The 20,679-nt window shown below is 38.5% G+C and overlaps 1 protein-coding gene and 1 pseudogene across 6 annotated transcripts in view; both read right to left on the reverse strand.

Annotated features, from left to right (window-relative positions):
• Nucleotides 1-20,679, reverse strand: part of LOC144227726 (zinc finger protein 37A-like) — a 95,702-nt gene that overhangs the window by 61,224 nt on the left and 13,799 nt on the right. For 2 of the 6 annotated variants that reach the window (XM_077759481.1, XM_077759478.1), the window contains exon 3: nucleotides 18,441-18,536. The exons of 2 other annotated variants lie outside the window; for them this stretch is intronic. In XM_077759481.1, coding sequence (XP_077615607.1) covers nucleotides 18,441-18,536 — 96 coding nt within the window. Of the gene's footprint in view, nucleotides 1-2,068; nucleotides 2,542-18,440; nucleotides 18,537-20,679 lie in introns of those variants that run through there. 2 more of the 6 variants (XM_077759480.1, XR_013334033.1) reach the window with 2 other exon arrangements.
• On the reverse strand, nucleotides 12,271-14,633 carry LOC144227725 (uncharacterized; annotated as a pseudogene).

Raw genomic sequence — 20,679 nt, forward strand, 5'->3', positions numbered from 1 at the left:
GGTTTCAACTATTTTACATCATTCCGGTTTCTCTCCTTAGCATAACATTTATTTACTTATTTTTACATTTCTTAGTATAACTTTGTAATACATTTAAAACTAATCAGAGTCTACTTTTAAGTAACACTGTTTCACGGGTACTAAAAACCCATTATAATACTCTTAATTTCTATATAAAGTGTATCTGTGTATATTTTTGTCCGAGAAAGTATTTCTCCTTCACTTTTGAAGGATATTTTCACAGGGCATATAATTCTAGGTTGGTGAGGGTTTTTTTTTTTTAATCTTCTTTTGTTTTGTTTTTGTTCTATCAAGACTAAATATTTCACTCTTCTCTCTTTTTGCTGGCATGGTTTCTTAGGAGTCAGATGTAGTTTTTATCTTTGCCTCACTATAGGTATAGTGGTTTAAAAAAAGTTCTTTCAGGACTTTTTCTTCGGTTTTGGTTTTCTATGGTTTGTAAATGATATGCCTTACGTATAGTTTTAGCATTTATCGTGATTGTTCTCTGAGTTTCCTGGATCAATGGTTTGGTAGGAATACAGGGTAATTTTCAGCCATTTTTATTTCAAAAATTGCTTCAGGTAGTTTTCTTCTCCTTCTGATATTTCTGTTAGGTGTATGTTACCCCTTTCATAATTGTCCCACATTCTTAGATATTCTGCCAGTCTTTTTTTCTCTTTGCTTTTCAGCTTTGGAGGTTTTTATGAATAAATCCTGAATTCAGAGATTCTTTCCTCAATCATGTCTAGTTACTAGAAGACCCATTGAGGGCAATCTTCATTTCTGTTAGTGTTTTTGGTATCTAGCATTTGTTTGATTCTTTCTTAAAATGTATTATATTGCCCATTTGTTCTTTCATGGTGTCTACTTTTTCTATTAGCACACTTAGCATATTTATCATTATTTTATATTACTAGTCTGATAATTATAACCCAGCCATATATGATTCTTGTTTTAGGTCTTCAAAGTTTTAAAAAAGTGGGCCTTGTACATTTTTCTGGAGTCTGGAAGTGATGAATTGCCTAAAATAAACTGCTGTCAATGGGCCTTTAGTAATTTGGTGGCAAGGCATGGAGGAAGGAGGTGTTCTATAGTCCTATGGCTAGGTCTCAAAGTCATTTTGTGAGCTTGTGCCTCTGGACTGGGAACTAAATATGTGCTTCTGCTCCCCCTCTACTTAATGGAACAGGACAGCTAGAATGGGCCGTAACTGGTTATTTCTTTTCAACCACATGGAAGGCTAGGGGGGACTGGAAGTGTTTCCTTTTCTTCCCAAAGAAGGTTAGAATCCGTTGAATTTGGGTTATTTCCCTTCCCCCATGTCAGTTAGGCTCTGAAAAACCTCCAGGGGGTTTTAAATTTGGTTAAGTATTTTCTCCTTAGGACAGACCTTTTTAAGAATGGAATGCTGTGCTGTATTTAAATATGGTTCCTTTTGCCCTTCCTTCAATATGGTTCCTTTTGCCAGAAGCATGAGGGGATTTTTCTCCAATATTCACTACGAGCACCTTATAGAAGTGGGCAGTGCTATATTCACCCAAAGTGTGTCCCTCTGGAGCCTTTAACTCTCAGACTTGTGCACACTGACCTTCCAGCAGTTAGTGAATTACAGTATAGGTTCCCCTACACCAGCACCTATTCCTGTGGAGGCTGACACTCTGGTAAGTTGTGAACAGCACAGGTTTTTTTATTCACTGATGTGTACCCAGTGCCTGGAATAGTCCTTGTGTACAGTAGGCACTCAAGAAACATTTTAGAATCAATGCATGAATGAATGAATGCACAAATTTGCTGTCAGTTGCACAGAGGATGATCGGGCGGGTTTACAAACCAGCATAACTGACCAAGAAAAGGTAGAAAGTACCCCAGCCACTGCTCTGTTGTTTTTGCTTCATAAATCAGTATCTGTCCAGGCCTGGGTGTCTATGCCTCTCACATCACCATTCCTCAGATGATGCTTGTACCCTGTGGGCACATGTGTGCCCCATCCTGATGTGATCCTAGCTGCTTGGATCATTACACAATTCTTTTACTTCAATGCAACTTTCATTTAACTCATTCTAGCTCAGATTAATAAGTGAGTTTATTATACAGATGTATGGGTACTTTAGGTTGAAAAAGATATTATCTGAATCTCTAATGACCAGATTGGGTATGTTTAAAATGGGGCAGTTGTTAGTCCATTAAATACCTATTAAGGAAATAATTACAAATGTAAATACATGTTACCAAATTCTCTAAGGGCACAGTTTAGGAAAAGTTACAAATAAATGGATATATAAATAAACCAAATCTCAAACTATTTACAATTAAGAAGCACACACAGAGAAAATGAGATCACTGCCCAGGGACTCAGTAAATTTTCTGTCCACAGAACACCACCCGCTCCAGGTCTGCAGGAGGTCAGCTGCTGGAGGCCACGGGCTGCGGCACAGGACACCTGCACAGCGTCCGGGGGAGCAGAGATCAGGCAGAAGAGAGGGAAGTCTAGGCTGGATACAGACACTGTCGGTTACTCTTGTTCGCTGGCCCTGGGAACTGTGGGAGCAACAAATGTTTCCGGTGACATTAAAGGAAGGAAGGCTGGACTGGATGAGAGTGGAAGGGCAGCGTGGCCGACCTCCCGGCCCACTGTATGTAACGAGAGCCCCCTCCTCCTCTGCCATATGCGGCACTCTGCCGCTCGTCCTGTGAGTTGTAGCTGGGACCCCTCATCTGAGGCCTTGGTGATGTCACTCTCACCCCATCAGGCACATTAAAAACAAGATGATAGGTCCAAAATGGAGTTGCTTATGCTGAGCCCCATGTCACCAAAATGAGACAACTTAATTACAGTTTTGGGTATCCCTGAAATGGAATCTTAAAGCAGCTATTCAGTATCACCTGGTCAGCACTAGTCAGGTAATCTGCCCGACAGACTCCTGTCTTCCCTGAAAGGAAAAGAACCTACCTTTTTGCCCTTGTATTACTTCCTTCATCCTGCTCCCTTCTAGCTAACTTTGCATACTTCCTTAGAACTTCTATCTGCTAGATGGATGCTGCTTATTTCAAACAGGTCTGTCCTCAAACTCTTAAAAATCTTAATATGCCTCAGTTTATCTTTTAAAAGTTCTGGTGTCTGCTTCTCCAAAGAGGACATCCAGATGGCCAACAGACACATGAAACGATGCTCAGCATCCCTCCTCATCAGGGAAATACAAATCAAAATCACACTGAGATACCACCTCACACCAGTCAGAGTGGCTAAAATGAGCAAATCAGAGAATTCTAGACGCTGGCGAGGATGTGGAGAAACGGGCACCCTCCTACACTGTTGGTGGGAATGTAAACTGGTGCAGCCCCTCTNTCTGGTGTCTGAACACTAAACTGAAGGAGACCCCCCAACAGCCACAAAGGGCAGTAAGCAAGCAGGTGTACTTCCCCTTGAGCCCCTGTGCTCACTGCTTCCCTGCTACCTCTGGAGGTTGTAGGTGACTCTGTCGCAGATTCCAGCCCTGCAGCTTATGAGCTTTCAGGTTTTATTTGAGCCTTTAGTTTCCTGGACTGTGTCACCTTTTTCAGTTTTTTATTTTGAGAGAGAGGGAGAGTGTGAGCAGGGGAAGGACAGAGTGAGAGAGAGCCCTGACATGGGGCTCAACCCATGAACCATGACATCATGATCTAAGCTGAAGGCAGACACTCAAGCTACTCAAATATCCATTTTCTTAAATTTTAAATTCCAGTTGTCCTCTGAATTTGGTATATAGAAAAGTGATGTTTGGATACTGAAATTAGAGGCTATAACTCTGCCAAATCTGTGTATTAATGCTGAGTTTTTTTGCAGCTTTAGAGTTTTCTATATAGACAATGATGTTATATATAAAAAAGATACTTTAATTCACACTGAACCAGATTCTAATCAAATTGTTGAATGCCAAAGCACAGAGTGAATCCTGAATGAAGAAGAAAAGTTACTCATCAAATGCAGGGATCCTCAGTAAGATTATCAAGAGACTTCTTGGCAGAAACATCACAGTGCTGAGAGAAATCTATAGTTGTAAACACATTAAAAAAAGATCTCAGATGAAGAACCTAAACTTTAGTAAGAAAAAGAAACAAATATTCCAAACCTAGGAGGAAGAAAACAATAACGATTATAGTCAAGATATAAACAAAACAGAGAAAAACAATAGGGAAAAAACAACAAAACCAAAAGTTTGCTCTTCACAAAGATCCAGAAAATTTACCTTTCTTTGGTTACAATAAAAGAGAATAAACTCAAATAACTAAAATCAGAAATAAGAGGAAAACTACTGCCAATTTTACAAAAATAAAAAGGATTAAAAGAAAGTACAATGAACAATCATATGCTAACAAACTGGATAACCTAGTTAAATTAATAAATTCTTAGAAATGACCTACCAAGGGGCGCCTGGGTGGCTTAGTCGGTTAAGCATCCGACTTTCGCTTGGGTCATGATCTCGCGGTTCNCTACCAAGACTAAAAAACAAAGAAAAAGAAAATCTTAATTGGCCTAATACCAATAAGTGCATGAAATCAGTAATCAAAAATCATCCAATAAAGAAAATCCCAGGACCAGATGAATTCATTAGTAAATTCTAACAATTCTAGCATTTGAAGACACCAATTCTTCTCAATCTTTTCCTTTTAAAAAAGTGAACAGGGAAAGATTTTTAAGTTCTTCTCTGAGGCCAGCATTACTGTGATACAAAACATAGGAAAAGATGGTACAAGACAAACCACATACCATATCACTTAGGAAAACTAAAGTTAAAACTACTCAACAAAATACTGGCCAACAGAATCCAAAGGCATATTAAAAGGATCATACACTGTGACCGAGTGAAATTGATTCCCATAATATGAGGATACTTCAATATATGAAAATTAATCAATGTAATACACAATGTTAACATATTAAAATCAAAAGAAGCAATCATCTAACTTGATGCAGAAAAAGCATCTGACAAAATTCAATACCCCCTCAAGAAAAAAAATCTAAGGAAGAATCTCTAAACAATAAAAACTATCTATGAAAAATCCACAGCTAAGATTATACTGGACATGGAATGACTGAAACTTTTCCCACTAAGGTCAGAAATAAAACAAAGGTGGCTGCTCATGCAACATTTATTCAACACAGTATTAGAAGTCCTAGCCAGAGCGGTTAGGCAAGAAAAAGAAATAAAAAACAGCTAATTTTAAAAGGAAGAAGCAAACTTATCATTGTTCAGATGGCATGATCTTAAATACAGAAAACCCTTAAGATTCTACACACACACACAATCTGTTAGAATAAACAAATTCAGACAAGTTGTAGGATACAATAATCAGTAACAAAAAAATCTGTCCTTTTTAAACTTGAACAATGGAAAATCAGAAAATAAAATTAAAAATAATTTACAATAGAATTTAAAAGAATAAAGTGCTAAGAAATAAATTTAAAGAGGTCAAAGACTTGTACAGTGAAAACTATAAAACACTGCTGAAAGAAATTAAAGAAGATACAAATACAAATAAAAACAGCCAAGTTCATGGCAAGACTGAAAATTGTTAAGATATCAATACTATCCAAAGCGATCTACAGATTTAATGCACTTCCTATCAAAATTCCAAAGGCAAATTTTTAAAAAGAGAAATAGGAAATACTATTATAAAGTGTGTATGTACAATAGGTCAACTAGTCTTCGACAAAGCAGGAAAGAATATCCAATTGAAAAAAGGCAGTCTCTTTGACAAATGGTGTTGGGAACACTGGACAGCAACATGCAGGAGAATGACACTGAACCACTCTCTTATACACAAAATAATAAATACACACTATACACAAAAATAAATTCAAAATGAATCAAAGACCTAAATGTGACGAGAACACAGGTAGCAACCTCTTTGACCTTGGCCAGAGCAACTTCTTACTAGACACATCGCCAGAGGCAAGGGAAACAAGCAAAAATGAACTACTGGGACTTTGTCAAGATAAAAACCTTCTCCACAGAGAAGGAAACAATCAACAAAACTAAAAGGCAACCTATGGAATGGGAGAGGGTATTTGCAAATGACATTATCTGATAAACAGTTAGTATCCAAAATCTATAAAGAACTTATCAAACTCAACATCCAAAAAACAAATAGCCTGGTTAAGAAATGGGCAGAAGACAGGAACATTTTTCCAAAGAAGGCATCCAGATGGTTAACAAACACCTCACACTTGTCAGAATGGCTAACATTAACAATACAAGAAACAACAGGCATTGGTGAGAATGTGGAGAGGTGAGGATCTTATACTGTTGTGGGAATGCAAACTGGTGCAGCTGCTCTGGAGAACTGTATGGAGGTTCCTTAAAAAACTAAAAATAGAACTACCCTACAATTCACAATTGTGCCATTAGGTATTTACCAGAAGGATACAAAAATGCAGATTTGAAGGGGCACATGCATCCTGGTGTTTATAGCAGCACTACCAACAATAGCCAAACTATGGAGAAAGCCCAAATGTCCATCCACTGATAAATGGATAAAGACTGTGGTATACATGGAATATTAACCATAAAGAATGAAATCTTGCCATCTGCAACAATGTGGATGGAACTAGAATGTGTTATGCTAAGTGAAAGAAGTCAATTAGATAAAGACAAATGCCAGATGATTTCACTTGTATGTAGAATTTAAGAAACAAAACAGATGAACATATAGGAAAGGGAAGAAGAGGAGAGGGAAACAAACCACAAGACAGTCTTAACGAAAAAGAACAAACTGGGCTGATGGAGGGAGGTGGGTGGGGGATGGGCCGGATGGGGTGAGTACTAAGGAGGGCACTTGTTGGGATGAGCACTGGGTGTTGTATGTAAGTGATGAATCACTGAATTCTACTCCTAAAACTCCTAAATTTTGCACTGTATGTTAATTAAAATTAAAATTTAAAAAATTAGGGGCACCTGGGTGGCTCAGTCGGTTAAGCATCTGACTTCACCTCAGATCAGTATCTCACAGTTCATGGGTTCAAGCCCCGTGTCGAGTTCTGTGCCGACAGCTCTGAGCCTAGAGCCTACTTTGGATTCTGTGTCTCCCCCTTCTCTGTCCCCCCTCCTCCTACCTCTCAAAAATAAACAAACATTAAAAACAATTTCAAAAAATTAAACCCACAAAATAAAATAAAATCATTTTTATTAAAAAATTTAAGAAGTTGAAAAAATTTGTATGGGTCTTCTGGGACTCTGAAGACACAATGATCTTGAAAAAAGAACACACTTGAAGTCTTGCACTATCTTATTTCAAAACTTAATACCTGAAGAATTTCCAGGTGAAGAGACACATCAGTAAGATGGCAGAATAGGAGGTCGTCTACTCTTGTCACCCCTCACTCACAATAATTTGGCAGAGTGCAAAAGTGCCTCTGTAGGAGCTTTGGCTCCAATAAAAAACTATAAAACTAGGAACCCACCAGGAGACACACCAGTCCCTGTGGCCAGAGGTAAACACACTATATAAAGATTAAGGTGTCAACTCATTAAGACAATATAACAATTTTAAGTATATAAGTGCCTAAAAATAGGGACATCTAATCATACAGAGTAAATATTACCAAGAATGAAAGAAGAAACAGGCAGCAATATAATAATAGAAGGGTACTCCTATGCCACACTTTCATCAGTGGATAGATCATGTAGGCAGAAAATCAATGAGGATACACTGGACTTGAGTAACACTATAGAGCAAAGGGATGTAACGGACATACACAGGAAATATTCCACCCAATAGTCGCAGAATGCACCCTCTTCTCAAGTGCACATGAACACTCTCCAGGATAGATCATATGTTAGATTACGAAACAAGTCTTAATAACTTTAAGAAGACTGAATTCATATCAAGTATATTTCCCCAACCACTGTGGTTTGAATCTAGAAATCAGTAACAGCAAGAATGCTGGAAAGTTACAAATATGTGGAAACTGAACACACTCTTGAACAACCAATGGGTCAAAGAAGAAATAAAAAGGAAAATCAGTAAGTATCTGGGACAAACAGATTGAAAAAAACAGTATACTGAAACCTATGCAAAGCAGCAAAAACATTTCTAAGGAAGAGTTTACAGTGATAAAACCCTAAATCACAAATAAAGACAGACATACAGTTAATAACCAAACTTTACATGTCAAAGAACTAGAAAAAAAAAAAGAAAAAGCTAAACCTCAAATTAGCAGAATAATACAAATTAGAGCAGAAATGTATCAAATAGGGACTCAAAAAACAATGAAAAGATCAATAAAACCAAAAGCAATTTTTAAAAATGATAAACTGAGATCTTTAGCTAGATTAACCAAGAAAAAACCAGGACTCATATAAATAAAATTATAAATGGAAGAGGAGATATTACAACTGATACTACAGAAATAAAAAGAATTGCAGGATACAACTGTTAGCAAATAAAAGCCAACAAACTGGATGACCTAGAAGAAATGGGTAAATTCTTAGAATCACACAAGCTAACAAGACTGAATTATGAAAAAAAATCATCTCAATAGGCCAATAATGAGTAAGAAGATTGAGGCAATAATCAAAATCCTCCCAACAAAGAAACATGTAAGACTAGATGGCTTCACTAGTGCATTCTACCAACACTTAAAGAAAAATAATGCAAGCTGTTCTCAAACTCTTCCAAAAAACTGAAGATAAGGGAAGACTCCCAAACTCATTTTATGAGGTCAGCATTACCTTCATACCAAAGCCAAATAAGGACACTCCCAGAAAAGAAAGTTACAAACATGACAAACATAGATGTGAACATCCTCAACAAAATACTAGCAAACTGAACTCAAAGGCGTTATTAAAAGGAGCATACACCATGATCAAGGGGGAATTTATCCCTGGGATGCAAGGATGGTTCAACATATGCAAATCAATAAATGCAATATCCTACCTTAATAGAATGAAAGCTAAAACTTATAAAATCATCTTAACAGAGGCAGAAAAAGCATTTGGCAAAACATCCTTTCATGATAAATGGCTCAACTTAATAAAGGCTATATTTGGTAAGCCCGTAACTAATATCATACTAAATGGTGAAAAGCTGAATGATTTTCCTTTAACATTAGGTACAAAGCCAAGGTTGCCTACTTCTACTCAATGCTAGTACTGGAAGTCTTACCCAAAGCAGTAATGCAGGTAAAAGAAATAAAGGGCATACAAATCCAAAAGGAAAAAGTGAAACTGTTTGTAGATTATGTGATCTTAAACATAAATTCTACAAAAATTCCACCAAAGATATGTTAAAATGAATAAATGAAGTTAGTGTGGTTGCAGGACACAAAATCAACATTCAAGTATCAGCTGTATTTCTACAGGTATCAACTATCAGAAAGAGACTTAAGAAAACAATGCTAAATAGCTATTTACAACAGCATCAAAATAAAAAAAAATATTTAGGAAGAACTCTAACCTCGATGATGAAACATCTGTACACTGAAAACTTAAAATTAACTTTGATGAAAGAAACTGAAGATACAAAAAATGAGAAGATATTCTATGCTCATGGTTTGCAAGAATTAATACTGCTAAAACCCATACTACCTAAAGCAATCTACAGATTTAGTGTTTGTTACTACAAAGCCACCATAATCAAAATAGTGTAATGACAAAAAAATATATAAATCAATGGAACAGAGACCAGAAATAAATCCTCACATATAAGGTGAAATGATTTTTGACAACGGTACCAAAAACATTCAGTGGCGAGAGGAAAAGTCTTTTCAATGAACACCACTGGGAAATGTGTAGTATGAAACTGGACTCCTATCTTACACCATATTTAAAAAAATTAATAGATCAAAGATCTACACACTAAGAGCTAAAACTATAAAACTCTTTGAAGAAAACATAAGGGAAAAGCTTCATGACATTAGATTTAGTAATGATTTCTTGAATATGCCCAAAGCACAAGAAAGAAAAGAAAAAAATAGAATGAGATGCGTGAAAGATTCCACCAACAAAATGAATAGACGAGCAAGCCACAGAATGGGGAAAATATCTGGAAACCATATATCCATCAAGAGAGTAATGTCCTGAATATACAAAGAACTTCTACAATTCAACAATAAAACAAACCACTTGATTAAAAATGGGCAAAGACCTGAATACAGAGTTTTCCAAAGAAGATACTCAAATGCCAGTAAGTACAAGAAAATATGTTCAACATCACTAATTGTTAGAATTAGTATGGCTATTAACAAAATAACAGATGACAAGTATTCGGGAGGATGTGAAAAAAAAAATCAAAACCCGTGTGCACTGCTGGAAGGAATGTAAAATGGTGCAGCTGCTACAGAAAATGGTATAGTGTTTCCTCAATAAACTAAAAGTTGAATTACCATATGATGCTGAAGTTCTACCTCTGGGTATATACTCAAAAGAGTTGAAAGCAGGGTCTTTAAGAAATTATCTGTACACTCATGTTAACAGCAGCAAAATCCACAGTATCCAAAAGGTGGATGTAGTCCAACTGCCCACTGACAGATGAATGGATAGATAAGACCTGGTATATACATACAGTGGAGTATCATTCAGGCTTAAAAAATGAAGGAGATTCTCACACATGCTATAGCACTGATGAAACCCGAAGACATTTTGCTAAGAGAATCAGTCACAAGGGAACAAGCAATGCATAATTCCATTTATATGATGTGCCTACAGTAGTCAAATTGATTGATAGACAGAAAGCAGAATGGTGTTTGCCACGGTGCGGAGGTGGGGTAGACTGAGGAGTTAGTGTTTAACAGCTATGGAGTTTTAGTTTGGGAAAATGCAGAACGTTCTGGAGATGAATGGTGGTACATGGTTGAACAGCACTGTGAATGTATTTAACGCCACTGAAAAGTTACTTTGGAAAATAATTAAAATGGTAAATTTTGTTATGTATACTTAATCTTGATAAAAAATTAAAAATAAAAAAATTACCAACAAATATCAATAAGAAAACACTTCATAACTACACAAACATGTTTTGAACTCATCAGTCACAGAGTAGCTTTTGGATACTTCCTGGCAAGTCTTGCTTGGTAACTGCACACTATCTTTTAGAATACGGAACAGTTCCAGCTAAGATCCTGTGGCCCAGGTAAACTGTGTCAGAGAATTTCATATCAACATCCTGGCACAGCTTGCGACCCAACCTTTCCATTTTCGTTTTTCCTTTTCCTCTAAGAAGTTAGAATTTAGACGCATTTCCTCTATTCCTTTATTCCAAAATACCTGACCAAAACCAGGAATGAATACATTTTAATATCAAGCTATACATAAATGAAACTGAATGAATGAAGTACAACCATCCAAATCAGGATGTATGAATGTTAGGTACATCACACTGAATTAAAAAAAAGCTATGTCACAAAAGCAGGACATGTGACCATTCTAATTATTTTCAAAATAAGTAGAACCAAACAATTATTGTTTATAGATTCATAATTCATGGTATTGTTTTTTAAAAGGCAAATCAGTGATACACACGCGTGCACGCGCACACACGCACACAATTTTGAATAGCTGCTGTCTCTGGGCAGGAGGGGATAGACAGGGAAAGAGTATTCCAGTAGATACATTCACAGTTTCACAGCCAATACCATTATGCTTAAGTGAGGTAGTGGGTTCATAGATTGCATTCTACTGTGCTTCACAGTCTGCATGTTTCTCACAGTCTCTACACACAGAACGTTTTTGTTTTTCAGAAGCAAGAGTCTCAACGACAAGTCTGGGGAATGGGCATGGGAAGGAGGAGAGCGTATGAAGGGATTCTACCTTGCCGCTTCTTCAGAACTTGGTTTATCCATTAACAAGTCAGGAGACCTGGGGCCAGTTTCTCCTATTTGGGCCCCTAACACCAACCATGAGCATGTTTTCCTCAGGTTGGGAGGTATTAGAAATGGTGCAAAGGCCATGTTCCAAACGAATGAGGTTTTCCAAACTCCACTTCTACCACAGGGAAATCAAAGTGCTTATCTGCAGCTTCTTGCCTGTGAGCATCCCCATAATCTAAAGTTGAACATTTTCATTTTCTGTGCCTCCACCACAACTGGCTTGAGCTGCATCCTTCCTTCCACCTCATGGAAACTAGCAAAGGCCATCTCAGCTTTTTTGAACTTCAAGACTGGTGAGATAATTTAGTCACCGGAAGACCCCAAGTGCTGAGTCTTTCCTACACCTAAGAGGTTCCCTCAAGTCATTTTTCTAATGTCAGAGATGATTTCTGAAATTGACTACTTCATATATATATATACACACACACACACACACACACACATATAATTTTTTAAGCCACTGTTCTGTTTCTATAAATATTTTTTCAATTAGTTTCTATAGATGGCAAGTTATAAATTGGTTTCATTTATTATTACTGATATAAATTTTTCTTTTAAAATGTGTTCATAAATCAAATTACGAGTTGCTTTAAATAAAAATAATGTAGTTGGGCTCCACGTATTTTAAAGATTATAAAGAAACTGCAAGAAAGGCTTATTAGTCAAGAAACCTGGACTTCACCCAAATCCTTAGTGCTGGCAACAGAACTCCCATTTCCAGCCCACAAAAATCTCAAGATGGTTGCTGTGGCCCTGAGCTTGTGTCTGTGAAAACCAGAGAAGCAGGTCTCTGAGGGCAGTTTGCCACCACTGTGGTTGACCAGGGAGAGTCGAGTCATGACGGGATGAGACCTGGCTGTCCCGCATGGGAAGGGCCCAAGAAGTAGCGCCACGAGCCCCACCGAGCACTGTAGGGATGCCTCTAGCTCAGATTTCCACCCCTCCTTCAGATCTCTCGCTTTCCCTTCAAGTTCCTGTCATCTCCATACCCCTGCCTGTTCTTTCCCCTAACTTTACCTGTAAGCATCTCTTAGGAGGTGTAAATTATGTAAGACAGAAGGGAACGGATATTGCTCTGTTTCCACCCGGTGCCCTTTAACCCTTGCAACGACCATGCACTACAGTTCACAAAGAAGGGAATGGAGACTCAGGGCAAGGAGGTCATTGGTCTAGTAAGTAGCTGAGTCAGGATTACACCCAGGTCTACAGGTTTATACGAATCCACTGAACTCCTGGTTCTCTATTGGGGTTATGGGACCCAGGGAAGGCTGAAAGCTACACACATGCTCTGAAAGGGCTCAACTGTTTGGTAATTCAAAAAGCATTCTTGTATTAGCGACACCACATCAGAGGTTTCATGAAGCCAGACACACACACGTGTGAGCAGAAGTAGGCCAACCTGGGCTAATATTCAGACAAATGACAGGCCCTGGAAAACTTCTAGAAAAGCAGTTTGAAGCCTGTAACACAGAACAGCTACAGTTCTTTTGTGTATCTGGTTTGCAATCAATGTCTTCCTTCCCTCAGTAGGGTCATAAGGCTTTCCTGGGTGTGTGATCCCTGAGGTAAGTTCTTCTACATTCATTCCATTCAGTGTTCCTTTTACCGTGTAAGTCCTCTGACGTTTTCTGAAGCCTGAGTTATGGCTGAAAGCTTCCCCACATTCAACACATTAATACATTTCTCCCCTGTAGAAGCTTCCTGATGTCTTCTGAGGAATGATCTGTAGGTGAAGGCTCGGCCATGCTCTCTACATCCATACAGCTTCTCCCTTGGGTGAGTTCCTTGCAGCAACTGAAGCCAGTTTTCTCGCTAAAAGCTTTCTCACATTCATCATATTTAGAGTTTCTCCCTTTTATGAATCTCCTGATGTCCTCTGAGGATTGATTTGTAGGTGAAGGCTCTGTCACACTCATTACACTTGAAGGGTTTTTCCCGTGTGAGTTCTCTGATGTATTCGTAAGCCAGATTTCTCACTAAAAGCTTTCCCACACTCATCGCATTCGGACGGCCTTTCCCCTGTGTGAGTTCTCTGGTGTATTCGTAAGCCAGATTTCTCACTAAAAGCTTTCCCACACTCATCACATTCATATGGCTTCTCCCCTGTGTGAGTTCTCCAGTGCTTTCCTAAGCTTGACTGATGACTGAATGCCTTCCCACATGTATAACATTTGTACGGCTTCACCCGTGTGAGTTCTCCGGTGTTTTCCTAGGCTTGACTTCTGACTGAACGCCTTCCCACACGTGTGGCTTCTGCCCTGTGAGTTCTCCGGTGTATTCTTAGGCTTGACTTCCGGTTGAAGGTCTTCCCACACTCCTTACATTCATAGGGCTTCTCCACTGTGTGAATTGTCTGATGTGTTCTGAGGGTTGAATTCTGAGCAAAGGTTTTCCCACATCTGTTACATTTATAAGGCTTCTCCCCTTTGTGAATTGTCTGATGGGTTGTGAGCGTTGACTTCTGCACAAAAGTTTTTCCACATTCACTACACTCATAGGGTCTCTCCCCTGTGTGAATTCTCTGATGGACTCTCAGGCCTGACTTACAGCTGAAAGCTTTCCCCCATTCCACACATTCATATGGTCTCTCCCCTGTGTGAGTTCTCTGATGTTTCTGTAGGCTTGACTTGTGACTGAAATCTTTCCCACAGTCATTACACCTGTAAGGTTTCTCCCCTGTGTGAATTCTCTGGTGCATGAGGAGGTACGGTTTCTTACAGAAAGATTTCCCACATCCGTGACACTCATAGGGTCCTCTGACATACACTGAAGCCTGACTGGGGGCAGAGGATTCCCCTACATTTGTTATAATCGTCCAATTTCTCTGTTGTGTGAGCTGAATTATGGCTGAAGTTTCGTCCACATTCAGTGGGTGCCACCTCTGCCTGATTTCTCTGGTTTGCTCTTAAGTGTGACCACTGGCTGAAACTTTTCCCTCCTGTGTCAGTTCTCTGAAAACGAGTAAATAAAACTTGCCACAAATGTCTGTTTTGGATTCCTTGGCTCTTCTCTAAGAGGGTATCATGTTGCCAGTCTTCTAAAAATGAGAAAATTAAAAATACCTTATGAATCTTAAGACACATTCCTCATGGGAGGGAGCCTATATACATACAGTCTATTATGTACTTGACTCTGGTTCTAGTCCAGTCACACAAGATTAAGTAATTTAAGTATGTATTTCCTATATTGCTTTCATTTGAAAATAAATTGGCTGGAGTGGGAAATATTGGAAAACAATCTGGCAATGAATATAGATGTATATATGACATTTAAAAATATGATTTTCAAAACTACATGGAAGAGAAGTGCAGGAAAGAAACTATGGACACACAAGAATAGTTGAATTCGGGAATTCAACAGATCGAAGAATAAATTCCATTCAGCAAAGCTTATGGACAGGAAGTATGGACAAGGAGGACTGTGAGGAAGGCTTTCAAGGGATACGTACGAGACAGGGTGGACCAGGGACCCTGTATTACACTGCCAGATACAGATTATGGGGTAGGAAACTCATTAGCCTCCATGCTTCTACTGGGAGCTTTCTTTCTTCCCCCTATTTATACATTAACACCAAAGTACACAAATAATAGCACAATTTCCTTCCAATTATCAAAACACAGGTCTCTACCCCAAACTCAAACTCCCCTGGTTGCTATTCACAGGAAGACAAACATATAAGGAAGGAGGAGTATAGAACCACTGAGAAGAAAAGCCATCTCTCAGCCTGGAGTGAATTTCCTGCCCTACGCTGGCTCTGGTGACTTGGTACATGGTATCAGGGTTATTCAAATAACGATACTCTCCTGACCATCAAAATATAAGCTTTCTTTCAATGTGCTTGAAACAAGCCCATCTAAGAGTCATCTATAAGTCAGCATTCCATCAATGTTTCAACATACATAGTTTTACTGGTTTCTGGAACCTTCAGGATTATATTTCACCTTGTTTCTAGACTTCAGACATTCTTTATGTTCATTTATCATAAAAGACTTTACTTTTATCCACGGTATGCTTGACTCCTATTACTCAGCTGTTACCCACAACAGTTCCAGCAACAATTTCAGGCCTATACTGAAAATCTAAGATGGTCCTAAAACCACTGCCCCAGGCTCCATCAGACAAGAGTCAGGAGACATTCTGGAAGACAAAGTTTTGCACCAATTCAGGAGTGTCCGCTGTTCAAGCTAGTATTATGGAAGTCCACACTGTTTTCCGTGTGTAGTCTGGCTAGGCTATTTGACACCCTTATAAGAACTCATTCCAGCAAAAATCTTGCCTCGCATTATTTCTCTAAGTTACCATGCACTTCTGTTTTTACCTCAAACTCTACATATCCTTCAGGGCAAGACTATTTTCTCAAAAAAAAAAAAAAAAAAAAAAACCTTCTTACATCACTCCATGAATTTAAACACCATTTGCTTTAAATCTGAAAGCAATTAAATTTACTCCACTCATATGAACAATAGACACATGAAGAGCGGTTATATATACTGGGACACAATTTTTTTAAAGTAAATTACTATCACTGCAATCACAATGCAGCTCAAAATTGACGACACCTGTCCATATCTTGACCATATCTAAAATAACATTTTATCTTTTAACTGATGGTATTTTAAATGCTATGAAATTCATTTTTGCAGCTCTGCTTTCCTTTATCCAAAACAAAACCCTGATGCTCTGATTTTTCCTTGCACTCCTCTGTGATACAGAGGGTCCTTGAAACACAATGTGCCTGGAGCTCCCTAGACCGCTTAGTGACCCATCAGCTCAGGCGTAGTGCCAGTGTAGACCTGATGATTCACAAGTCACAGAAATGTGGCCGGGGCATTTGCATTTAATATGAAGTATCTTTCGCCTAAACAGCTTTAGGGTCAATCACAGTGTAGTGATAAAATGTCACATATTACATTCCAGAATAGGGAAGGGTAAAAGAGATTATTATTTTTGGTAGAACACACACACACACACACACACACACACAGTATGTATTTATATTTAGTTTTCAGTATACCCAAATATATGAATATATTTTCTATATGCAAATTTTTGGAATGTGCTTCTTCATGCCAGGTTTCTTAGAATGATCCACATCACACACTACAGCTATATAATGATCCATTGTTTGAATATATCTTTAAGTTTACTCATAAACATGGAAGTTATTTCTAGATTTGTACTTATACCTTCAAACTTTTCCCAGTAATTGTGCCAATTTACACCACTGCCTGCCTTGTGGACGTTTCTCTTGCATTACCTAATTATTCTTACTACTAGTGGAATAAGTCCAAGATCATTGTACTGTGGTCTGAAGGTGCATTCCTGAGATTGCCAATGTTACATATTTTTCATGTTTATTAGCCATTTTTATACCCTCGTTGTCCTTTATTTCTAATGAATTGACTTTATATTTGCAATTCTTGGAAGTTCAATAAGGTAAACCTATTTGAATGCCAAATTACATACCAAGAGATGAGGCACCAAGCACAACAATAAAAAAAACACTGCTTCTCAGAAAGCATATGTTCCAGTAGAAAAAGGGAGACAGTGAACAAAACATAATGCATATTGATATATAGTGTTAGACAACGACGGTTTTGAAGGGAAAAACATCCAAAAATGATCCTAGCATGCACTTTGTTTTGGCACAGTGATTTACTATTTTTCAATATCAAACTTTCCAAATATCGAATATCAAGCTATCCTTCAGGTCTATCTCTGATAAAATCTGATAATATATTCTCACAGTCATTGGCTTTAACCCATTTTCATTAGTTGCTAAGGCAGCTAGTTTTCTATTCATGTTGTACTGCGTGCTTAACAAAGCTTTATAAAAAATGTACTGAGTAATAGGCATGTTTGTTTTGTGAAGTGAGTTTTTCTTCTAATAAGCAAGAAGGGTGTATTTTGCCCCTCACAGTCATCTTTATAATCTAAAGTAATTCCTTAACCATCTACCTCTTAAGTCAGTATTTAGTAATTCCCTAATACAAAATCAATATTAAGTTACTTCTCTCTTCCCATTCATTAACCTCCAGTTTTATATGCTTTTCTAATATTTCTTAGTTTTTACCTTTTTTTAACTGTTCCATAGAACTCTATTACTTGATTTTTCAATTAAAATTTTTTTTAAATGTTAATTTATTTTTGAGACAGAGAAGGGAGACAGAGCATGAGCAGGGGAGGGGCAGAGACAGAGAGAGAGAGAGAGAGACACAGATTCCAAAGCAGGCTCTAGGCTCTGAGCTGTCAGCAAAAAGCCTGATCCAGGGCTCGAACTCATGAACCAGGAGATCATGACCTGAGCCGAAACTGGATGCTTAACTGACAGAGCCACTCAGATGCCGCAATTTTAAATAATCTATACTCAGGCTCCCAGCTTTTAAAGATGAGAAAATGATCTTCATTGCATTCACCCCTTGTCTTAGACCTTCTCCTCTCATATGCTGAATATGATACATTCTTCCAAAACACCCACATACGTAGGGGCTCTATAAGAAAGTGTTGAAATTATTTCATAGTAGACATCACTCACTGACCACTCTGAGTCTAATTTACCCTGAACACTTTCTACTCGTACTTGACAACTCACCTGAAGATCTCCTGGTTAGAAATGCTTTCTCTAATGAGCATGGGTCTTCTGCTTGCTCCAACCTTAAGATCATTTCTGGTTTTGTATAGCAATATCCTGTAAATGGGAAACAATTTAAGACTTGGGCCTGCTGCATGGGCTTCTAGGAGACACATTTTCAGGGATGGCAAAACAAAGATGCTCATTTGAAGCTTTCTTTGCAGAGCTGACAACAAAAATGTTTTTCTTTTTTTTCCGATACTCAAAAAGTATGAATCTCCTTGAGCTAAATCACAGCATACATACTATTGAACTTAACAGGGATCTACTACATGGGGCTTCCACTTCTCGCCATGACGGAACAGCATCAGATGACAGGCACTGCAGGCTAACGATCCCAGAAAAAGAAGAAAGAACGGAGTTTCAGATCAGTATACGGCACACCAAAACAGAACGCAGAGGCCTCCGTAAGTTGAGACAGAACCAGAAATTCAGAGGCCAACACAACTACCATTTGTGGTGTAATATACTGGAGACAGAACTGACTGGAAGAGACCGTGAGTTTATGAGTCTTGAGTCTTTGGCTGAGGATGGTACATGCAGGGCAACTACCTGCGGCTACAAAAAGAACCACATTAAAACAGTAGATTGAACAACGTCTGAAGTACATGGGGAGATGAGAAGTTTGTAAATAGGAGAGGATGTACTACTGCACAGGCAACTAGGTACTCTGCCCTTGGAAGTGTATGCTGTCTTAATAGTGGGCTAGAAAGTATTCTGAAGTTTGTCCTGGACCCAATTAAAAAAAAAAAAAGTCTTGGAAGTATCAAACTACATGGAAGGAATGTATGGAATCTGAGAAAAAAATGTCCCGAAATTTAAAAAATACAAAAAAAAACCCCTAGCACCCACAATATAGGAGTAGAACCCTGAAAAGAACAGTCAAATACAGTTATGGTTGGATACGACACTTCGTTCTCAATCATAACCATACAAGAAAATGAAAACATAATGATGTAGATATAGAAGACTTGTAGCAGTAACAGCCACTTGAGTTCATTCTCACCTATAGAACACTAGGTCCAAAAACAAGAAAATATATCTTTTCATGTACACGTGGAACAGTGACCAGGATTATATACGGGTAACAGAAGTCTCCAGAAACTAAGAAGGACTGACAATGTTTTCCAAACAAGAACAATTAAATTAAAAATCTATTAACATGTTGACTGCTGGTCTCTGGTCCAACATGTAAGGAATTTAGAACTTGCCATTCCATCCTAACAACAAGTAAAAGCTAAATGAACTGAAAAATTAATGAAACTTCTTAGATCTATCACAGAAATCAGGTCACGGGGCAAACACTGGAGACAGGCAGAAACACAGATTCAGAATCTCCCAGAGCAGAAACCTGCATGGGAGCTAAGGCCAGGTTTGAAAGTCTGAACAGTGACAAACGGTGAGAAGCTCAGTGTGGATCAGTCTGAGAACGATATGGCAGGGACAGGACAGGGGGGTGGGGTTCCTGCTTTTGTGAGTTTTGCCCGCAGAAGCCCTACAAAGTGTTTACGGTGAAAATCAGAGAAAATTCTTCTCATGCTCCCAGCACAGGGAAGGGAAAAGAAACCGTTGGATATATGCCAGAGCATTCTATTCTTAACGAAGCCTGCCCTTAGAGGAACCTATTTACCTAGAGCCCAACCTGCTGGGGGTTTGTCAGAGCCTAACCAAACTGGGAGAAAGGGAATTCTTCATTCTAGTTCTCTCTAGTCTTCTGCATAGGCTTCCGTGTGCCACTGGGCCAAGCTCCAAGCTCCACGAAGTCAGATGCTCCTTTGTTTGGGGCCTCACCCTATGTATCTCTTCATCTCACAGTTGATTCACATCTTTTTGTCATATCGTTTAGTAAACTGGGAAACCGAAGTGCTATCCTGAGTTCTGTGAGCTGCTGGAACAAATTAATTAAACCTAAGGAGGAGCTCTTTGGAACCCCCAATCTGTAGCGGTTGGTCAGAAGCACAGGTAACGGCCTAGAGCTTGTGACTGGCATGTAAAGTGAGAAGTGGGGTCAGTCTTACAGGCCTGAATCCTTAACCTGTGCAATTAACCAATGCTATCTCTAGGAAGACTGCATCAGAATTTATTTAAATTCTCAGACACTCTGAAGACGCCAGAGAACTGCTTGGTACTGCGTGTGAGGGAAGCCCCCCACACTGCAATTGGATCTGCACACCCTAAAAGAAGTCTTTCTAGCCATCCC

This window comes from Crocuta crocuta, unplaced genomic scaffold (genome assembly GCF_008692635.1).
Source record: "Crocuta crocuta isolate KB4526 unplaced genomic scaffold, BGI_CrCroc_1.0 scaffold41, whole genome shotgun sequence".
NCBI lineage: Eukaryota > Metazoa > Chordata > Mammalia > Carnivora > Hyaenidae > Crocuta > Crocuta crocuta.